The sequence below is a fragment of the Glandiceps talaboti genome, chromosome 1, assembly GCF_964340395.1.
Source record: "Glandiceps talaboti chromosome 1, keGlaTala1.1, whole genome shotgun sequence".
Classification (NCBI taxonomy): Eukaryota; Metazoa; Hemichordata; class Enteropneusta; family Spengelidae; genus Glandiceps; species Glandiceps talaboti.
This window is the reverse complement of record NC_135549.1, coordinates 34,351,097-34,371,831: the sequence shown is the minus strand read 5'-3', so window position 1 is coordinate 34,371,831 and position 20,735 is coordinate 34,351,097. Positions and strand designations below refer to the sequence as shown.

General features: G+C 37.9%; 1 protein-coding gene across 1 annotated transcript in view; it reads left to right on the top strand.

Moving 5' to 3' along the window:
- Nucleotides 1-20,735, top strand: part of LOC144453895 (protein-glucosylgalactosylhydroxylysine glucosidase-like) — a 106,830-nt gene that overhangs the window by 33,553 nt on the left and 52,542 nt on the right. Inside the window, exons 5-6 of the mRNA XM_078145246.1 lie at nt 4,935-5,536; nt 20,065-20,274. Of these exons, the coding sequence (XP_078001372.1) occupies nt 4,935-5,536; nt 20,065-20,274 (812 nt within the window). The remainder of the gene's footprint in view (nt 1-4,934; nt 5,537-20,064; nt 20,275-20,735) is intronic.

The following is a 20,735-nucleotide window of genomic DNA, read 5'->3' as shown; positions in this document are numbered from 1 at the left end:
GTTCAAATAACATCTGGTAGGCAAGTCAGTAAACATTCAAAAAATGTATGCAAATATCCCTAGCAACCATGACCACATCAATAGCAAACAGCCAAATGGTGGCGTGTTTCACAAAGATAACAGCAGGGATTGTTAGACAAGTGAATAAACATTCAAGAAAATGTATGTAAATGTACCTAGCAACAAGATTACGCCTATAGGAACGGTGTTTGGTCGTTTCGCCCCATAACCAGTTCGCCCCATTGCCAGTTCGCACCTACTTAGTCGTTTCGCCCCAGCGGTTTGGTCGTTTCGCCCCATAGGTTTGGTCGTTTCGCCCCATGTGGTAAACAATGGTTATGGGTTAGAATACGCAGTTTTGAGACAGTGCTTTCCCACGATCGAAACATTACGGCCACATTCGTAAAACAAATTACGGTATTTTTTCAGTTTACTATGTAGTATCTCCTGTTACTAAACCGAGTAATGATGAAAACCACTGACACGTGCCGTGTTTATAGGTCAACTTGAAGTTGAAGTAGAACCTTAGTCCATGAGTACGGACGATCATTCCGACTTTTTTGCAATTTTCATTACATGTACATGTAACTTGTCTTTTAATTTCATGATGTCGCCCTATTCTGAAGCAAGTTTGCTTGAAGTTTTACCGCGATCTAGTCGATTGATACACAACCTCTCATCAAAACCATGTACAACCCGTTTACGTTTCAAGGCGAATGGGTAGAGAGAACTTGTTCACTTTATCAGATAGATGCGTTATACTTTTTGTCGTACCCACTTTTTTGGTCAGAAACGCAGATACTTCGTAACATTCACGCGATGTACACGAGGGTCTTGTTTATATTTTATACCATAAAATAATATTTTTTGCAATTTTCATTACATGTACATGTAACTTGTCTTTTAATTTTACATGTAACTTGTCTTTTAATTTCATGATGTCGCCCTATTCTGAAGCAAGTTTGGTTGAAATTTTACCGCGATCTGGTCGATTGATACACAACTTCGCATCAAAACCATGTACAACCCGTTTACGTTTCAAGGCGAATGGGTAGAGAGAACTCGATCAGTATTTGTTCACTTTATCTGATAGATGCGTTGCCGACCATTTACAATGGTTTCAGGTTTTTGTGAACGATGCCGAGTTTGTATGAATTTTTATGTCATGTCGATGTAGTTTAGGTGATTGATAGACAGCTGTCATAGCTTTTTCTATTCGTTGTAATCATTCACACTCCATTGACATAGGCCATGATGGACAAACATGTGTCTATGTCAAGCCTATAGAATGACTACTGTTACGTCTTTGTGGCCTTGTCGGATCGTTCTCACGTCTTTAGAAACATTGTAGCAAACAATTGAATGACGACAACAGACTAACTAGCGGCGAGGTTGTTGAAAGAAAAAAGTTAATTGCAGCATAGACATTTTGTCTATGATTGAAGCACATACTAGTAACAAAGATTGAAGTAAGATCTTAGACCGCCGAAGACTGGCCGTAGTTAGTCAAACCATTGAATACAATGAATAATACCTACCAAGGGGTTTTCTGGACGATACATACCCTATAGCTGTGGGTGTAGGCGCAGTACATACCCCCTACAACGGCGGGTAAGGACAAGGTCATGGGTATGCGCATAGATATTATATATGGTATGCGGTATTACTATTAGAATGTTGTGTTATAATTACCCCCTATATAATTCTCTTGGATCTAATGAAAAAGCGCCCACTGTTTTGAAAGTCTAGAGAGATTGTTTTAAAAAACACCCCTTTTTTCTTGAAAAAGGGAACGCGCATTCGGCCCCTTATTGAATGGGGGGGGGGGGAGCTGTGCCGACATCATCGCGGTGTTTATACTTCAAACTTTGATCATGAGAACTTCCACTGTGTTTGCTATGGCTAATTTGAATGATGAATGTTACCTTACACCATTAGAACATGGAGGTACTAAAGCCCATTAGAAATACTGCCCCAGTGCATTGTCTTTTGTCATGTCATATGCAAGTGTTAATGAGCGTGTGAGAGTCTCAATAGAACGGGGGTTGCCTGTGTTGGATTTCTCTTTACACGTGCTTGTAGGCTGAATAGACGTTGGGTGTTTAAAGCAATTTTTTGATTAAACAACCCTTCACCCGAAAATGTTGACAATAAGGAAGTTACAGTGTCACTCAGAGCACAAGTAATTCAATGAGTACGGAAGGAGGGACAATTGACCAAAACCCGTCCTCATGATTTATGTTCGAATATGTCTAGTACCAGCCTGTGCAAACTAATATACATGTATATGTCCGGGTATTTAGTCCTGCTTGCATACAGAGCAAGTTGTCCCTTGAGTCATGAAGTGACGTAAATCCATGCACCGTGCATGTATTTATTATAGTAATAATAATAATAGTATGGTTGTCTGCTGACTTAGATAAAAAATGTTTTGTTTTGTGCTTACTTAAACGACCCCGTCTAGTAACAATGTGAAAACCAATCGAACAATGATTTGTTTTGTTAATTTGGATTGTAGTGATGTAAATAGTAAAAGTTGTAAAACTTCTTTCTTTTGTTCATTTGGATTGTAATGATGAAATTGTAAATAGTTAAACTGTTTTCTATTGTTCATTCACTGTAAACTGTTTCTCAGTCAATAAAATAATCTTTTTTTCATTCACTGTAAACTGTTTCTCAGTCAATAAAATAATCTTTTTTTTCATTCACTGTAAACTGTTTCTTAGTCAATAATTGTTCATTCAGTAAGTATTAGACAGACCATAATACAAATTCTTATTATGGTCTGAGCTTATACTACGGCGTGATTGGTTCAAGCGAAGTCTTTGTATCAAAATTTAAATTTTCAGCTACGCATTAATACAGTATGTTTGGAACGTTCTTGCAAGAAATGATATTTTCATTTGAATTTAAATGGTTCAAAGGAAACAGTGCTTGTCATATGACGTAGTAAAACAGTTTCTGTTGATCGAAAGCTAAAATGTCATAACATTGTTACAATATTATTTTATGGTATAAAATATAAACAAGACCCTCGTGTACATCGCGTGAATGTTACGAAGTATCTGCGTTTCTGACCAAAAAAGTGGGTACGACAAAAAGTATAACGCATCTATCTGATAAAGTGAACAAGTTCTCTCTACCCATTCGCCTTGAAACGTAAACGGGTTGTACATGGTTTTGATGAGAGGTTGTGTATCAATCGACTAGATCGCGGTAAAACTTCAAGCAAACTTGCTTCAGAATAGGGCGACATCATGAAATTAAAAGACAAGTTACATGTACATGTAATGAAAATTGCAAAAAAGTCGGAATGATCGTCCGTACTCATGGACTAAGGTTCTACTTCAACTTCAAGTTGACCTATAAACACGGCACGTGTCAGTGGTTTTCATCATTACTTGGTTAAGTAACAGGAGATACTACGTAGTAAACTGAAAAAATACCGTAATTTGTTTTACGAATGTGGCCGTAATGTTTCGATCGTGGGAAAGCACTGTCTCAAAAGTGCGTATTATAACCCATAACTATTGTTTACCACATGGGGCGAAACGACCAAACCTATGGGGCGAAACGACCAAAACTATGGGGCGAAACGACCAAACCGCTGGGGCGAAATGACTAAGTAGGTGCGATCTGGCAATGGGGCGAACTGGTTATGGGGCGAAACGACCTGTAACCATAGGAACAGCCAAGTGATCGTGAATATTGCAAAGATAAGAACAGTGTTGGATAGGCAACTGGATAGTCATTCAGCAAATGAACACCTATACCTAAAATGGATCAGCATGTGGGTGAATATTTTTAAAAATTGTACAGTTGTGCTAACGCCATCTTGTAATGAGTAGTTTGCATAATTAGTGATTCCCTTATGGGAGGCATTCAGTTTAAATCTGGTTTCTAGTATTGTAGGACACAACACGTACATAAAAAGTCATATCGATCTGTAGAACATGGTAAAATCATCATTGAAATAAGATTCATAACTCTCAGATAAATTCTGACGAGTATCAAGGTCAGAATTATTACTGTCTGCCATTGCTTACTACACTAACTGGCATGAAACTGTTCCTGCTATGACATCATAAGCCCCCCAAGGGAGAACAAGAGACAGTATAACTTTTAATTCATGGCTGCTGTGTTTGCCGCTGATCATCAATTTTAACTCGTTTTTTCGTACTGATCATGCAATTTTGAATAGTCAGCTTTGCATTTACTGGGTAAGAGACAAATAAAGAACATTTTTCAAGGTTGTGGTATGGGGCATTTTGAATTACCTTTATTATGATAAAAGACCAATAAAATAAAATCTTTTAGAGAATAAAATCAAACATATCATATTCAAAAAGGATGAGCTCATATGGAAAGAAAAATCTAGTCTTACCCATTACTGTAAATTCAAAACAACTTTAGAAACTGAAGAGTATCTTATGTCATTCAATGACTTTAATGGGTCACAACTGAAATTTAAGGCAAGATCATATTCCCTTGGCCTTGCATATGAAAAAAGAAAATTATAATGATGATTGAACATGACTCCTAGTTATGGAAAAGAAAGAGATAATAATGATATTTACACATGTACCTACACAGTTAAACCCTTTGTTTGTAATGCTTTCCCCCACATAAGTCTTAGAGCTTTTACCAGAATGCAATAGGTCATGTGATACAAGAATGTGTAAAAGATTTTGTGTAAGTGTGAATACAAAACTTGCACTCCTGCACTGTTGATTGTGTAATGTAAATCTCCCAGAGGCCTGTGCAAATACAACACTTGCACTTCTGCACTATTTACTGCAGGTGCAAATCTCCAAGAGGCCAGTGAAACATATCTAAGCTTGCACTTCAGAACTGTTAATTGTAATGATCTGCCAGAGGCGTTTGCAGAAAATTGATAGGTTTAAATTATTTAACCTGTCTTTCATATTTTTCAGATCAATGCATGGTGAGATCAAACTTGCTGAAACTGCTACAGCTGGTAAACCTGAGGTATTTGTCTATTGGACTGATGTCCCAGATAATGTTACATTACCTGTTTCACAGCAAAGTCAGAAATGGACATTTTTGACATCCATGGATCTTAATGATTGGGATGCCAATAGATTTTACAAGTTAGGAATTGAATTATTGGCAGATGGTGATAAACTGTACAATTCTCATGTTGCTGCCTGGCATTACAAATGGAATCATGGACGAATTGACTTGGAAGGCAATCTCGATCTAGCTAAAGCTATCTATGGTAGTATGTACTACATTCTCAGCTCTCTGCCACCATTATTGACAGACGAGAGTTTTAAATTTCCATTTTATGGAATCAGTCCAGGTGGATTGGCCCAAGGAGCACAGGGACAAGACTACCAAGGACATGTATTTTGGGATATGGAGACTTGGATGTACCCTACAATGTTAATGTTTTATCCATCACTAGCCAAGGAAATGTTGTTATACCGTACAGTACACCTAGATTCATCAAAACATAATGCCAAAGATTTTGGTTGCAATGGTGCTAAATTTGCATGGGAGAGTGCCTACACAGGTAAGTTTATAGTATCAAGTGTGCAGGGGAGAGTGCCTACACAAGTATTTCCATAGTATCAAATCTGCATAGTAGAGTGCCCAGACAAGTATGTCCATCGTATCAAGTGTTCAGGGGAGAGTGCCTCCACAAGTATTTCCATAATAATAATAATAATAATAATGATATTTATTTTTCTATACTGTAAATCCATAGAATGCTCTAAACGGTTCACAAATCTAAAAAAAGAAAAGGCACTTGATATTAATACAACACTTGATACATCTTAAAAGACAGTTAATTATTTTTTTATGAATATCGCCCATGAACTTGTGCTCTAAGAACGTGTACAGTACTAGTTTCTAGTACATTACTGGCTGGAGTACGTGGTTTTCTTTGACGATCGAAAATTATGACAAACTACGACCAACTACAATAAAAAACAATGTCATCATTGGAAACACGGAAGGTGAGAATCACTACCTATTGTGTTGGCGATCAAAAATTATGTGTATTAACGATAAAAGACTAAATCTTTATGGGAACTCTATTTATTCTATAATGCAATGGCTACTCCCAAAAAACTCTAAAGGTGTGGAAAGATTTGTAGGGTTAGCAAACTTTCATTTATCAAAAACTTTGCAGAGCTAGCTAGGCCTCTATACCAGGTTACAGGAAAAAAAACCTTCAGCTGGGGAGAGGAACAGCGCATGCATTTGATACCATTAAGCATGCACTGTCCTCAAAACCAGTATTGACTTTACCTAACAAATCTGATGCCTTTGTTTTAGACACAGATACGTCAGGTTTTGCCATTGGTGCAGAGCTGTTACAACTGCAGGATGGAGAGGAAAGGGTAATTGCGTATGGTAGTTACACTCTTACCCCTTAGCAGACATGTTATTGTACTACAAGGAATGAATTGCTAGCAGTTTTAAGATTTACCAGGCCCTTTAGACATTATTTGCTCGGTAACCACTTTACTGTGAGAACAGATCATAGCAGTCTCACTTGGTTGCTAAACTTCAAAGAACCACAAGGCCAATTAGCTACATGGTTAGAAGAATTGAGCCAATATAATATGACTGTTCAATACCGACCTGGTAGTAAGCACACTAACGCAGAAGATCTCTCCCATTTGCATCAGAGCGAAGCCTGTATGCACTATCGACCCCTAGTCCAATCCAAAGATCTCCCCTGTCATGGATGTAAGTACTGCATGCAAGCCCATAAAAACTGGTCTGAATTCTATGAGGAAATTGACTATGCAGTTCCCCTAGCATTGAACATTGATAAGAGGGAGTATACTGGCAGTGCAACCAGTGGCAGAAACCACCCATAATGAGCTTCCTGTTTGGCCATGGGAGCTCACTAATGCACAAACAGAGGACCCTGAGTGTTTAGAACATACACTGTACTGAAAGTCAAACTGAACTATATCCCCTCATAGAAATAATTCATATTTCCAATGATACAACTAAGGAAACAAAAGTCTGTGTGGTCACTAGACATAGTGGTGATAATTCAGGCATAGCATTTTTGGAGTACCCTGAAACTGATATTAGTAAAGCTCAGCAAAAAGACCCACATTTACAGCAATTGCTTGGATGGCTACGTACAGGAACATGTCCAAGTGAGAAAGATCTCTTTTTCTCTTTGCCAGCTCAGAAATATTACTGGGTAAATAGACAAAGGTTCTGTTTACATGGTGAGATTCTGTGGCGGAAATTAGAGGAGAGCAATAGCACTGTTTTGGTTGTACATGTACTAGATCCCTTGAAGACTGACTTATTGGAACTTCATTCAATATACCGTCCTTAGGTCACCAAGGTATATCTAGAACATGTGCTAAACTTCGTGAAAAGTACTTCTGGTATGGAATGATAAGTGACACTCGTACATACATAGCTACCTGTTCAACCTGTAATACAAGTGAGAAGCCCATTAAAAAGGCTAAGTTCCCACTTACTCAGTATCATTCAGGTTCCCCTATGCAGGGTTTTCACTAAAAATAAAAACAGCAGGCCAAATGAGATAAACAGGGGGCCAGCTGCATGCAGCTAGCACGGCCGCTTGTGGCCAAGGGGATGGGATCGGGAGGGGGGTGTCCTTGCCGTAGGCCAGAAACCCCTAGCTTTTTGTAAACAAAAACTCTCAAACTGCATGTTTTTTTAACTTAGTTAACCCATCTTGGTTCTTTTATTTAATGTTTAACCATTACTTACATTCATTACAGTCAATCACTACAAAACAAAATTCAAACAGAACAGTCTGATCTGAATATATAGGCTACTCCACCTATGTTCAGAAATCACCAAAAATAAGCCATAATCAGGCCATTTATACTGCTACTCCACCTATGTTCAGAAATCACCAAAAGTAAGCCATAATCAGGCCATTTATACTGCTACTCCACCTATGTTCAGAAATCACCAAAAGTAAGCCATAATCAGGCCATTTATACTGCTACTCCACCTATGTTCAGAAATCACCAAAAGTAAGCCATAATCAGGCCATTTATACTGCTACTCCACCTATGTTCAGAAATCACCAAAAGTAAGCCATAATCAGGCCATTTATACTGCTACTCCACCTATGTTCAGAAATCACCGAAAGTAAGCCATAATCAGGCCATTTATACTGCTACTCCACCTATGTTCAGAAATCACCAAAGTAAGCCATAATCAGGCCATTTATACTGCTACTCCACCTATGTTCAGAAATCACCAAAAGTAAGCCATAATCAGGCCATTTATACTGCTACTCCACCTATGTTCAGAAATCACCAAAGTAAGCCATAATCAGGCCATTTATACTGCTACTCCACCTATGTTCAGAAATCACCAAAGTAAGCCATAATCATGCCATTTATACTGCTGCTCCACCTATGTTCAGAAATCACCAAAAGTAAGCCATAATCAGGCCATTTATACTGCTACTCCACCTATGTTCAGAAATCACCAAAAGTAAGCCATAATCAGGCCATTTATACTGCTGCTTCAGTACAGATCTTCTACACTATGAAGTTTCAGAGTCATCTCATCAATCAACATTAGGCCAAAAAAAAAGAAGCTGTTCAATGGGCCCGACCGACCCATATTATGGCGATCTCATTTTTTTTTTTTTTTATAAACGACAAAAGAAGTCTCGTTCAATTTGTCGAGCTAAGCCTGCTATAGTTTACATGTCAAGAAAATGTTGTGCGCCCTCACATGGCCACAAATGTCAGTGGATGATTAGCAAAATGGCGGCCAACACTACATATCTGTCAATCACAGTGATCGAAAACAGACAGAATCCTTTGATTCACAGGAAGATATGTGGTCCTTTCCATACTACGATGACTTTTGGCGATGTTTTTGAGAAAGGTATGTGAAAATTATGATCCTATTTTGCTCATGTCGAACAGTAGATGTATCTGGAGAATGTAGGTTCACAACATGTGATTTTAGTCATACTGTACTAATTACTATGCGGTCAAGACTCGAGCTAAGCAGTTCTCCAAAATATCAAATAACTTTGCATACGATTGATTTTTATGAAAATGACCTGTACAAAAACAGTGGTCCCATGAACCTTGTTGGAATATTAATTTGTAAATAAGTGGCCAAAAGACTTGCATTTGTGAATAAATTAGCACTATCAAAAGTCATGTAAATATTCACAGAAAATATAAATATACAGGATGCAAGAATGATGTAAACACAGTAAGGCTTGTCAATAAATATATGCTTGGGGTGAACGTTAAACTCATCAAAAATGACTCTTGAATTTAGAATACATATATTGGTAATATTTTTTAGGAGAATGGGTTGAGTAAATTGAAGGTTGTTGGATTTCTACAATATGATATAATACAAGCAAACTGTGCTGCTCTCAAAATGAATTCCCTCAACAGAATAATAAATTGTTTAAAATCAAGGAGCATACAGATGTACTTTGATATAATATACAGTCTTATATACAACACAATTATTCCTGTCTACTGTTACTAGTGTTATTAACAGTTTCATCCTGCCATCTCATAGTACTTGGCTCTTGGCTAAAAATGTGGTCTTTATTATTCCTATTTTGACAGTGACAACTGGAGTAAGAGATGCTGACAATTTGAAAGTGAACAGGGTGTCAATTTGTGGTTCTGATAGTACCAAACCTAATGATGTTGACTTTGGTTGTTCTATAGCTGTATGCATAGAATTCAATTCCAAATATGTCACCTATCATATGCATAAAAAAGAAATGATGATGAATGAACAGCGAAATGACTTTTCTGTGATAATGGGTGCTCAAAAGGACCAGCAACAAATGGAGACAGAAATGATACCAATTCCAAGACTAGAGTCTTCAAGAATGTATGGTGATGAACGAATGTATAATGACCTTGTTGATCTGTGCACAGAGAAGAACATTCTGTTCCAACGGAAGTTCATCACAAATGGAGAAAACTTTGTATGTGGTATTTCTTCTGCATTGCAACCATTGGAAGAAATTATGATGATGCCCTGGCTTGCAAAGACAGATGAGTACTCAACACTGAGAAGCTGGTTGGATGGTATCATAGCCTCACTTCTTAAGATGAAGTCACATAGATTGCAAATGAACTATAGCCAGAAGCAGCGCCATATGTCCATGGAACCTGTACGGCAACCACAGTTCAATAGTGACATATACACAGTTGATGCACACTCCTCTGTTACTGATCCACAATATCACACAGTGGAAAGAGCACTGAGACCCATCCCAGTGTACGAACCAATAGATATTTTGGACTTTGCACCTCAAGATAGATACAAAAGGCGTCACTGGTTAGAGAAAATTCAGCTATCATTTCCAATAATTCTTTACAAGTATGCTCATGGAAATTATCTGGGAACCCTGACATGGGCATGGAGAATTCCAGTGAATATAGAAGATAGAAAGGAAGGAGAGACAGCAAGATTAACAGCAGCCTTGATTGCTGATTTACCTACATATGCAACCAGATGTATGCGCCGTGATTTCCTTAGTCAGTGGAGTGCAGCAACTAACGTAGCAAAAAGCTTGCTAAGAAATATGTACAAAACAATGGTATTGGATGCAAGTGCAGCAAATGACAAGAGAGAACTAGAAGTGGATAACAGGGTGATGGAATATTTGCTGAATCTTGATGATCCTGATGTGATTTATGACCTAAGGAAGATGAATGGTAATCCAGGAGGTACAAAATTCGATGATTTCTGGAATGAAATGGATGCCTATTTCAATGAATATGAAGCTCAGGTACAGGATTGAAGACATGGCCAATACTTATACATGCCAGTGGCTATATCTGTTGCTGATTTAAGAAACAGAATAATAGAACGTTTAGAGAAGAATGGGAAAGACACAGTGACAGCTATTCCAAGTGTACATGCTGTACCCACAAAACCAAATATGCAGTCGGGACTTTGAAGTTACGTTGCCATAATCTGATCCTTACATTTCCTGCATTGAGTTCACTCAGTCATCTCCTTGTATAAAACATCGTATTCATAGTCAAAATTGAGGGGGAATTTCTACAAACAGCACCGTTATTTACATTTTAAGTTACGTTAGGGGAGACAGATTTTTCTTCGGCGAATTTGAAATTTGAATTTTACGTTGAAAAACGCACATAAAAAATCTGATTCGTAAAATCGCCCGTATCATGCATAAATTTCCCTCCACTGACCTTCACACACTGAGCTAGTACAAATACAAGTCATTATTGAGATGTAACAAAAGAAATAAAACCAAAATAATCCATTTTATAGCCAAAAATTACAACCAAGACGTTAGTATGGGAGTTGGTACTTGTCACAAGATTGTGTAAATTTGCCGACATTCAAAAATTCAACCGTAAACTGCCGCCGGCAGCTCACACGGCCTTAGCGGGAATTTGATGCTTACACACAAGTACAATGTGTTCCCATACCTAAATACTTGTATTCAACGATGTATTTCGAGTCAAATTCTGTCGAAATATCCAAAGACAGTGACATAATTTATATCGTAGACCATGTTATGAGAGCCGTTAATTATATCCGCCATGTTTAAATTCGATCTTGAGGGTGAAAAACGCACATAAAATTACGATCGCTCATCATTTGGATTGTAGCTCTCGATACCGTTCACTATCATACATTCAAAATGGCAGGCAATATAAACAAGGCTAATACGCATGTGTGGAACTAGTTATGGCAGCAAATTTTGCAGCAATTGCTGCCTTTGAACGGTTTTACGGCAAGATAGGTGAATGAACTTTGGCATCCCGGTATACCGGGTACTGGTGGGTGCCCTAGCGCGTCCCGGTATACCGGGTACTGGTGGTGAAAGGGTTAAAACCGATGCAGATGGACAGCATTACACAGAGTTCAATGAAATCTATGGCAAGGACACAACTGATAAAGACAGACCATCAATCCTATCAAAGGCAACCAATGAAACTGACAAAGCAAGAAAGGAACTACTACTTCGTGGAAAGGTGAGATCATTGATCGAATACAAGGAATGCAGAAAACCAAGATGTATCTATGCTAGAAAGAAGCTCTCACAAGAAGAGATGATACAGATAGAGCGCATCAAAGAGACGTATGAGTATATTTGTGGTAACAGTCTCTTTTCTGAAGGCAATACTCTACATAATACTATTGTGGTGAGACAAGGCATTAAATGTTCGAACACTGTTGAGACGTCATATTACTCGGCAACAACAGTTACACTTCAACCATGCTGCATACACTGTGGAGGGAAGGATGCCCTGCTAGGTCCTGATGATGCATATATGTGTGGCTTGAGAGACAACTATGCTGTTGTACGTCCATTGTGTATAACATGTATACATGATGGAAAGGAAGCAGTAATCAGACAACCAAATAATGTAAACAAGAGGATTAAAACTAAATGACAGAACTACACTATATTATTCTACAAAACCATGTGTGGCAAAACTGTGTATGTGACTATCAGTATGGCGTAATACCCGTAAACAGTTATATTATCATGTAAGAGTTTGTGTTTGCCAATCAAAAAAAAAAAAAAAAAAAAAAAAATCGACCTATCTACCAAAAGTGTTGAGCATGGTTGCCTGTTGAACGGCCTTTTTTTTTTTTTTTGGCCTTACATCAATTGACTGTCCTGAAATACAATTGCATTAATACAATTCAATTATTACTAGTAAGTGTAATAATTTAAAATAGATGACTCATGATAAAAATCGTATGGGGATAAACCTCGGAGCAAACACGAACATTCTGGAGTTCTGGTCACATGTTGGTCAAGTAAATATTCTAGCACTGCACTGACCGACTGACGACCCGCTTGCCCACTGACTATTATTTCGTTTATTTACCATAGAAAGAATGAACATATTCGATCTCAGGGTCTGCCAAAGTTATTAACGATACCAAAAAGAATTTCACACTTACCTTTGAGTAGAAAGTCATCAATTTTCCGAGATTTTGGTGGGGTTCCATTTCTCTTCCCAGGACATGCTCTTTTGAACGACGCCATTTCCATGTGCTGTTGACCTTACCGTCATGTATGACATTTAAACCACGTGTGTATCATGTTCAACATTGACGTATGACCTAGACTATGCATGTATAGACAATTGGTTTGCAATAGCTAGTTGACATGGTTGACTCGACGGAAGTTAGATTGGGCGTTTTGACTACATCGATCGTGCAGTCACGTAGATCATGTTCAATAGTCGACTACTTTGAAGATTGGAAACTTGATTATTTGAAGGGAAAAGTATTTTTCTGACTGATTAACAAAATGGGGCTTTGAACGGGCAAGTTCTTTGTTACTTTATTTTAATCAAACATTAAAATTTGAGAAAACACAGACGGCGATTTCAAAAATACAGCCAGCCATATGGCCGCCGGCCGGTGCTTAGTGAAAAGCCTATGGAAAGGGTTCATCTTGACTTTTTAGGTCCATTGCCTAAAACAACTTCAGGGAATGAGTACATATTAATGATGGTAGACCAATTTTCCAAATGGGTAGAATGTATCCCCCTTCCATCACAAATGGCTGAAACTACTGCTCTGGCGACTGTAAATGGTTTCTTCAGTAGGTTTGGGTATCCGTCAGACTCCGAGATTACTACCCACACTCGAACCCATCGCATCCCAGGACCACACCAGGTACTTTACATCCACAAGGAAGGAGCAGATGCGGAGGGCCACAGAGTTAGCCAAGAAGACTCACAACAATATCCTGTGTTCCCGAATTGAGCTCACCTTGGACCTCGGATACATAAGTTCTATGCCCGAGGGGGAGGCATGCATCTCAGACATTCTGATTGGCCAGCATGCCATTGCTTTCAGAAGATATCTATGGTCATGGGTGAAATCTGTTCGTGAAGACACACAGATCGTTTTACAAAAGCCCTGGTTCTGGATTGACAAAAACTTGTCGCAAAAAGATCTGCAAATGCTGGCTGATGAGAAGGGTTTTGGGCATCTCCGCAAATGGAAGAAACCAGAACCCAAGGTGCTAAACTCCAGTTTGGTGAAGGCCAGTGTGATTGTGGATCAACGGGTTTTGGAGGATCCCGCCATACTAGGTAAGGGTGCAGAGGGTCAGGTCCCTCTGAGCTCTAGTAGGGGCGAGGAGAGGGCTGAAGCCGTCCAAACCCAGCCACAACCATGGTGGCAAGAAGTCGATTCTTTGGAGATGGAAGGAAGCTTAGACGATAATGGAATGTCTGGTCTACCTTTGGTAGATGGCTGTCATTCCAAAGCATCAAGCAGCCATCCCATAAAAATAATAATAATACTTCATTTTTCTATAAAAATAACTCCATCAAAACAATAACAAACCGCTTCACATATATAAAATATATAACAAATGATTTAAAAATACAATGATAAAAGTAAGACCAGCTCGAATACAATGATAAAAGTAAGACCAACTCAAATACAATGATAAAAGTAAGACCAGTTCGAATACAATGATAAAAGTAAGACCAGTTGGAATACAATGATAAAAGTAAGACCAACTCAAATACAATGATAAAAGTAAGACCAGTTCGAATACAATGATAAAAGTAAGACCAGCTCGAATACTATGATAAAAGTAAGACCAACTCAAATACAATGATAAAAGTAAGACCAACTCAAATACAATGATAAAAGTAAGACCAGCTTGAATACAATGATAAAAGTAAGACCAGCTGGAAAACAATGATAAAAGTAAGACCAACTCAAATACAATGATAAAAGTAAGACCAACTCAAATACAATGATAAAAGTAAGACCAGCTCAAGTACAATGATAAAAGTAAGACCAACTTGAAAACAATGATAAAAGTAAGACCAACTCAAATACAATGATAAAAGTAAGACCAACTCAAATACAATGATAAAAGTAAGACCAGCTCGAATACAATGATAAAAGTAAGACCAACTCAAATACAATGATAAAAGTAAGACCAACTCAAATACAATGATAAAAGTAAGACCAACTCAAATACAATGATAAAAGTAAGACCAGCTTGAATACAATGATAAAAGTAAGACCAGATTGAAAACAATGATAATAGTAAGTAAGACCAGCACGACTAATGTAAATTGATAAAAAGAATGATATGGACAACATTTCGATGATTTCTCCATAGTGCTTTTGGAAAAGGTGCGTTTTAAGAGATGTTTTAAAAGAAGCGACAGATGGTGACACTCTAATTTCTGTAGGTAAAACATTCCATAAAGTGGGAGCTGCATTAGAGAAAGAGCGATAGCCAAAGTGCTTCTGTTCCCAGTCCACAGGCTCCAAAGTGGGTGCAGATGCTGAGTGTGTCAACCGTTTTGGAATGCGAACTGTGATCAGATCAGAAAGATAGGCAGGTACTTGATTGCGTAAGATTTTATAGACAAAGAAAAGAATTTTGAATTCAATTCTAGCGTGGATAGGCAGCCAGTGAAGGGCCTCGCCTTACTAGCGTGATGTGCTCATGCATTTTTGTGCGTGTGACAAGACGCGCAGCAGAATTTTGGAGCAATTGGAGTTTAAAGAGGTGCTTGTGCTTGTCTTCGATACCGAACAGCAAGCTGTTGCAGTAATCGAGATGCGATGTTACAAAAGCGTGCACGAGTCTTTCAGTGTTTGTGCGATCTAAAATATTTCTAATTCGGCCAATTCTGTGAAGAGCAAATGACGCAGCTTGACATATTTTTAAAACGTGCGTACTCGTATCTGCACGATGATTCAAATAAGCACCAAGATCGCTGACGAAATTAGACGTGCTAACATCCCATGGCATTAAAGAAAGGGAAACTTGCACCTTTGATGAGCCTCCAGCTCGGTACTGGTCCATCTGTCCCCCAGGGGCAGAAGGTGACCAGCTCAGGGTTGAAGATCTCTCAAAAACAGAAGCGGAAACGGAAGTCAAGACAGAAAACTATCACAGAAAACTATCACTTCCACCACCCCAGATGTTTTGGGGTCTCTCTCTGCAGGGAGATCACGTTTACACTCTGAGGGTGGGGGGGGGGGGGGAGTCAGTCAGGACACGAACCTATCCCCCCACTAAGTATGGAATGTTGTTGTCAAAAACCCAGCAAACAAAGATTATGTACGTTGCCAGGTACAGACAGGTACAGCAACCCCTTTACAACCCAACCCGCAATTGGTGAAAAAAGCAAAAGGAGTGAAGGACCAGCTCAAGGGTGGAGTCAGTCATTGTGCAAAAGGTAGCATAACACCCCCAGCACTGGCTGTGCCACCATTGCAGAGGGGATACACGCATTCCATAACATTCGATAAAAAACTATAATTGCTGTTTGTTGCAAGGCTTTTACATAATCATTTATCTAGCTCTGTATCTCAGGATATAAATACACTCTCACATAATTTATACCCAAATGTGTGTAATACATTTGTGGAAAATAGACCAAGCCTCTCCTAGCCTACGAAGAAAATTTCGCGACAATGTATCAATAATGGTGACCTATACATTGACCTCTATATAATTAGTGTACAGTGAGGGCGCGCCACTCAACAAAATCTTGACAATTTTCCCGTAGTGATTAAAGGAATGTGTGGTGGGACAGAAGGAAGTTCAACACGCACATGCCATATCCCGGGTATGTAGGGGATCACGAAAGCCGAGTGAAGTTGAGGATGGCAAACTTTCCTGTGCTGAGAATAGGAAGCGTGGCGGGCATTTCAACAACATTTTTGACAACTAACTTTCATTGGGACTTGACGAATCACAGATATAGAGCTAAATTTCTTGCATAAATCATGAAATTGCAAGACTATATACCCTTACGGAAGGCATTCAGTTTAAATCTGGTTAATTTTGATAAGATATGTCATATTTTTGGTAATTAGATGTGTAGGCCACAAAAAAGAAAGTTGTTCTTTCTGGTCGGAATTCAGTTTAAATCTGGTTGAGATTGAAATGGTGACAATATTTTATGAATTTATATTGGTGAAGTTCTCAGTATAGACTGTTTGCTCATGGGGTATATTACTATTAGATCGTAGCTTCACCCACGGAGGGAAGATGCCAGCCTTGCTTCAATGGCCGTGATGTTGATGTAAGATGCCAGCCTTGCTTCAATGGGCGTGATGTTGATGTAAACCAAATCTAATCACCGTTCACGTCTTATGTGTTTGTTAATAAATAGCGAATCACATGATTTTTGGTATGTGATTTCTAAACTACCCTGGATGTGTTCCCCATGTCAGGAAATGGCCATGAGATACATGACACTGTTACTACGTTTTGCATATGCAAGATCATATTCAAATTATTTAAGGTGACACTGCACTAAAAGATTTAGACAAGTGTTACAAAGCACTTACTAGCACCATGAACAACCATCACATTTTACAAGGCAACTATATTGAACGTTTGCTTACAGAAAGTCCACACATATTAACTAGAATATTTCATGACTTTTAGCACAACTGAACTGATAAGGTTCAGTAGTGCTATAGGCATGGCAAAGTGTGTGTGTGTGTGTGTGTGTGTGTGTGTGTGTGTGTGTAAATAACGTAAAGTCAAAAACCACTGGACCGATTGCCATGATATTTGGTTGGTATATTACCTTGGGTGTCTAATTGGGAAATTGTTCAAATGAAAATGATCTTACCACCAGTGTGTGATTTTGGTCAAAGATGTGATTTTTGGTCAAACACCTTAAACTCCCTAACTACTGGGCAGATTAGGGTAAAATTTGGTTGGAACTTTCTTCAGGGTGTTAATGTTGAGAATTGTTCATGACACGATGATCCCGTCATTGATATGCAAATTAGGACTAAAATGTGTCTTTTTTGGTCAAAAATACATATAATTATGTAATTCCAAAACTACTGAGTAGATTGGGCTGAAATTTAATGGGGATGCATCTGGGGATGTGTAGATGAAGCTGTATTCATAACGTGATTATCACATCAACGATATGCAAATAAGGTCTATAAATCTCAATTTTGGTCATAAACTTGTGTCTTGAAACTGCATGGTGAATGGGTTGAAACTTGGTGGGGATGTTTCTGGAGGTATTATTCTGCAGTTATTGTTGAAAACATTTCGACACAATTGGCCCTAGCAACTTTGACCATGCCCTTAGCAACAGTGAAATGACGATGCATATTACAAATTTAATAACAGGGACGAGTAGGTAAGTGACTAAAAATGTATGCAAATTAGCCAACAAGACCATGCCCATAGCAAAAGCTAAATACAGAATGATGTGCTACAATGCCATTCACAGTATTCTTTTTACCATGATGGTAAGCCATTCACAGTATTCTTTTTACTATGATGGTAAGCCATTCACAGTATTCTTTTTACCATGATGGTAAGCCATTCACAGTATTCTTTTTACCATGATGGTAAGCCATTCACAGTATTCTTTTTACCATGATGGTAAGCCATTCACAGTATTCTTTTTACCATGATGGTAAGCCATTCACAGTATTCTTTTTACCATGATGGTAATCTAAAGGGACACCAAATGCAGCCTTTTCATTTCGTCTGACTACCCATCACCCCCAATTAGATCACATTTTTGCTACATTTTATAGTCTAAATGAAATAAACCAATGATTCGTATTGCAACTCAATGCAGACATTTGGGTGCCAATGTCTTCCTTAGTATATGTGTTTGTGTGGTGTTTTCTTGATGTCTGTATGTTGGCATGTGTAGTTCATTCCATTTAGACAAAATATAGCATGAAACTGTACTCATTCAATCTTGCTATCATAAAATGTAGCATGTCCAGTTTCTTATTGGTTTCTGCATGGTTATATCAAACAAAACAATCTGTACTATTATGAAATTCGCTGTAGTTAGGCAAGTGGATAAACATTTTTCACATACACTACAAATGTATACAGTTGTGCAACAATACCATTATAGTACATTAAATTTTATGATTAGGTTCAGTAGTACTATGGACACATCGTCTGTAAACCACAGCCTTTTTATGGTACCGTCAAAGACGCATCGCCAAGAGTCTGGGGTTTCACTCATATACAAAAGTGTTATTCATCACAGTGCACATGGCTTTGTGCATCTGATTCAACACTACAACCAATCAGGTTGTCTTATGCACACCACATGATATACAAGGCCTTGGCATGATACTTCTACTGAAAACTGAATTGACAGTTGGATTCTTATTGCTGAAATTTAATTTTGTCATCTTACGGACAAGATTGAATGATATGAACAGAAAGTAACGACTTATAAATCTTGTCTGGAAGTATCAAATAGGGTTTGTGAGAGCATGGATTGCACTTATGCTGTGTACCATTAGATACGATCACCACTCTCAGTTAAACAGCCATATTAAAATTGGTTATAACAAGTTGAGATTAGCTAATTACTCAAGATAAACATAATTTTAATCACAACCTGTAGTTATTGAAATGAAGTAATGTTTATTATTATAATACTTTTCTTGATTTATAAAGATTTGAACCTGGGCTGAACACTAATAAGTACGAAACTGCTGGGTAGATTTGTTTGAAATTTGGTGAGATGTTTCTAGAAGTGCTATTTTGCAGATTTTGTTCTAAAAAATGTGGACACAATTGACCCTATAAACCATGACCACACCCTTAGCAGCAACCATATGCCAGATTGAATATATAATGTCATCTGGTAGGCAAATGAGTTAACATTCAAAAAATGTATGCAAATATACCTAACATCAAGACCATGTGCATAGCAACAAGCATATGATGATGTTTATCGCAAAGATATATCATGGATTCATAGAAGTTAACACATTGCAAATTCGTGAGAATGGAATAAGTAGCGAACCAAGTCATGTGTTGAAATTATGTATTATACTAGGCAACACAAGGCATTCCATATTTATGAAGTTAGACCCCATGAGAGAACACAGGACTGCAACTAAATAATAGATGACCAATAATTTTCACTTCGTATTGCTCGACAAGCGCGCATAATGTAAGTGATGTAAAATCATAAAATGACTCTAAAACTCAAACTTTATAAAAATACCTTTATTTCCAGGAATGGCGTTCCCATTTAAGGAGGTTGACTGTTCAGCATTTATTTCCTCCAGGTTTAGAAGTTGATCCAGCCCCAGACACACGTGATTATGAACAACACATTACTGGGGATGTTGGTTTTGCTATTCAACAATACCTTGCTGCTACAAGAGACACCAACTTCCTAAATTCTGAACGTGGATTTGAGACAATTAAAAGTATTGCAGAATTTTGGCAATGTCGTGCAAAGTGGAATACAGAAAGGAATGCTTTTACAATTAGTGGTAAGTACAAGTTCATAAAGACAAGTCTTTGGTTTGTTATTTAAATATCATCCCAAATACTTTTCTTTATTCAACTGAGAAAAATATGAGTAACATAAGCAGGGCATGTCTTTTGAAAATGGCAGGAGAGCTAAAAATCACTCTCCTGAAACCATCCAGGCGAGTGGTAGGCGAGTGATTTAATACCTCTCCTGAAAATAGTCAGGCGAGTGAAGAAAAAAAAAATCATTTTCATTTCTATTTGTATTTTTGGCCAGTTGGCTCCGAATAAATAAAATTTAAAAAAGAAAACATTTAAAAAAAGTATGCAAAAATATATTTATAACTAACAGTTCGTTTGGTTATTTGTACAACAATTATTATTAAGTCTGTGCACATCAAAATCTTGATAAAATATTCAGTTTTTTTGTTGTGACTACAAGTAGTACAATAGAAAACTAGGTTTTTAATTTCAAATTCTA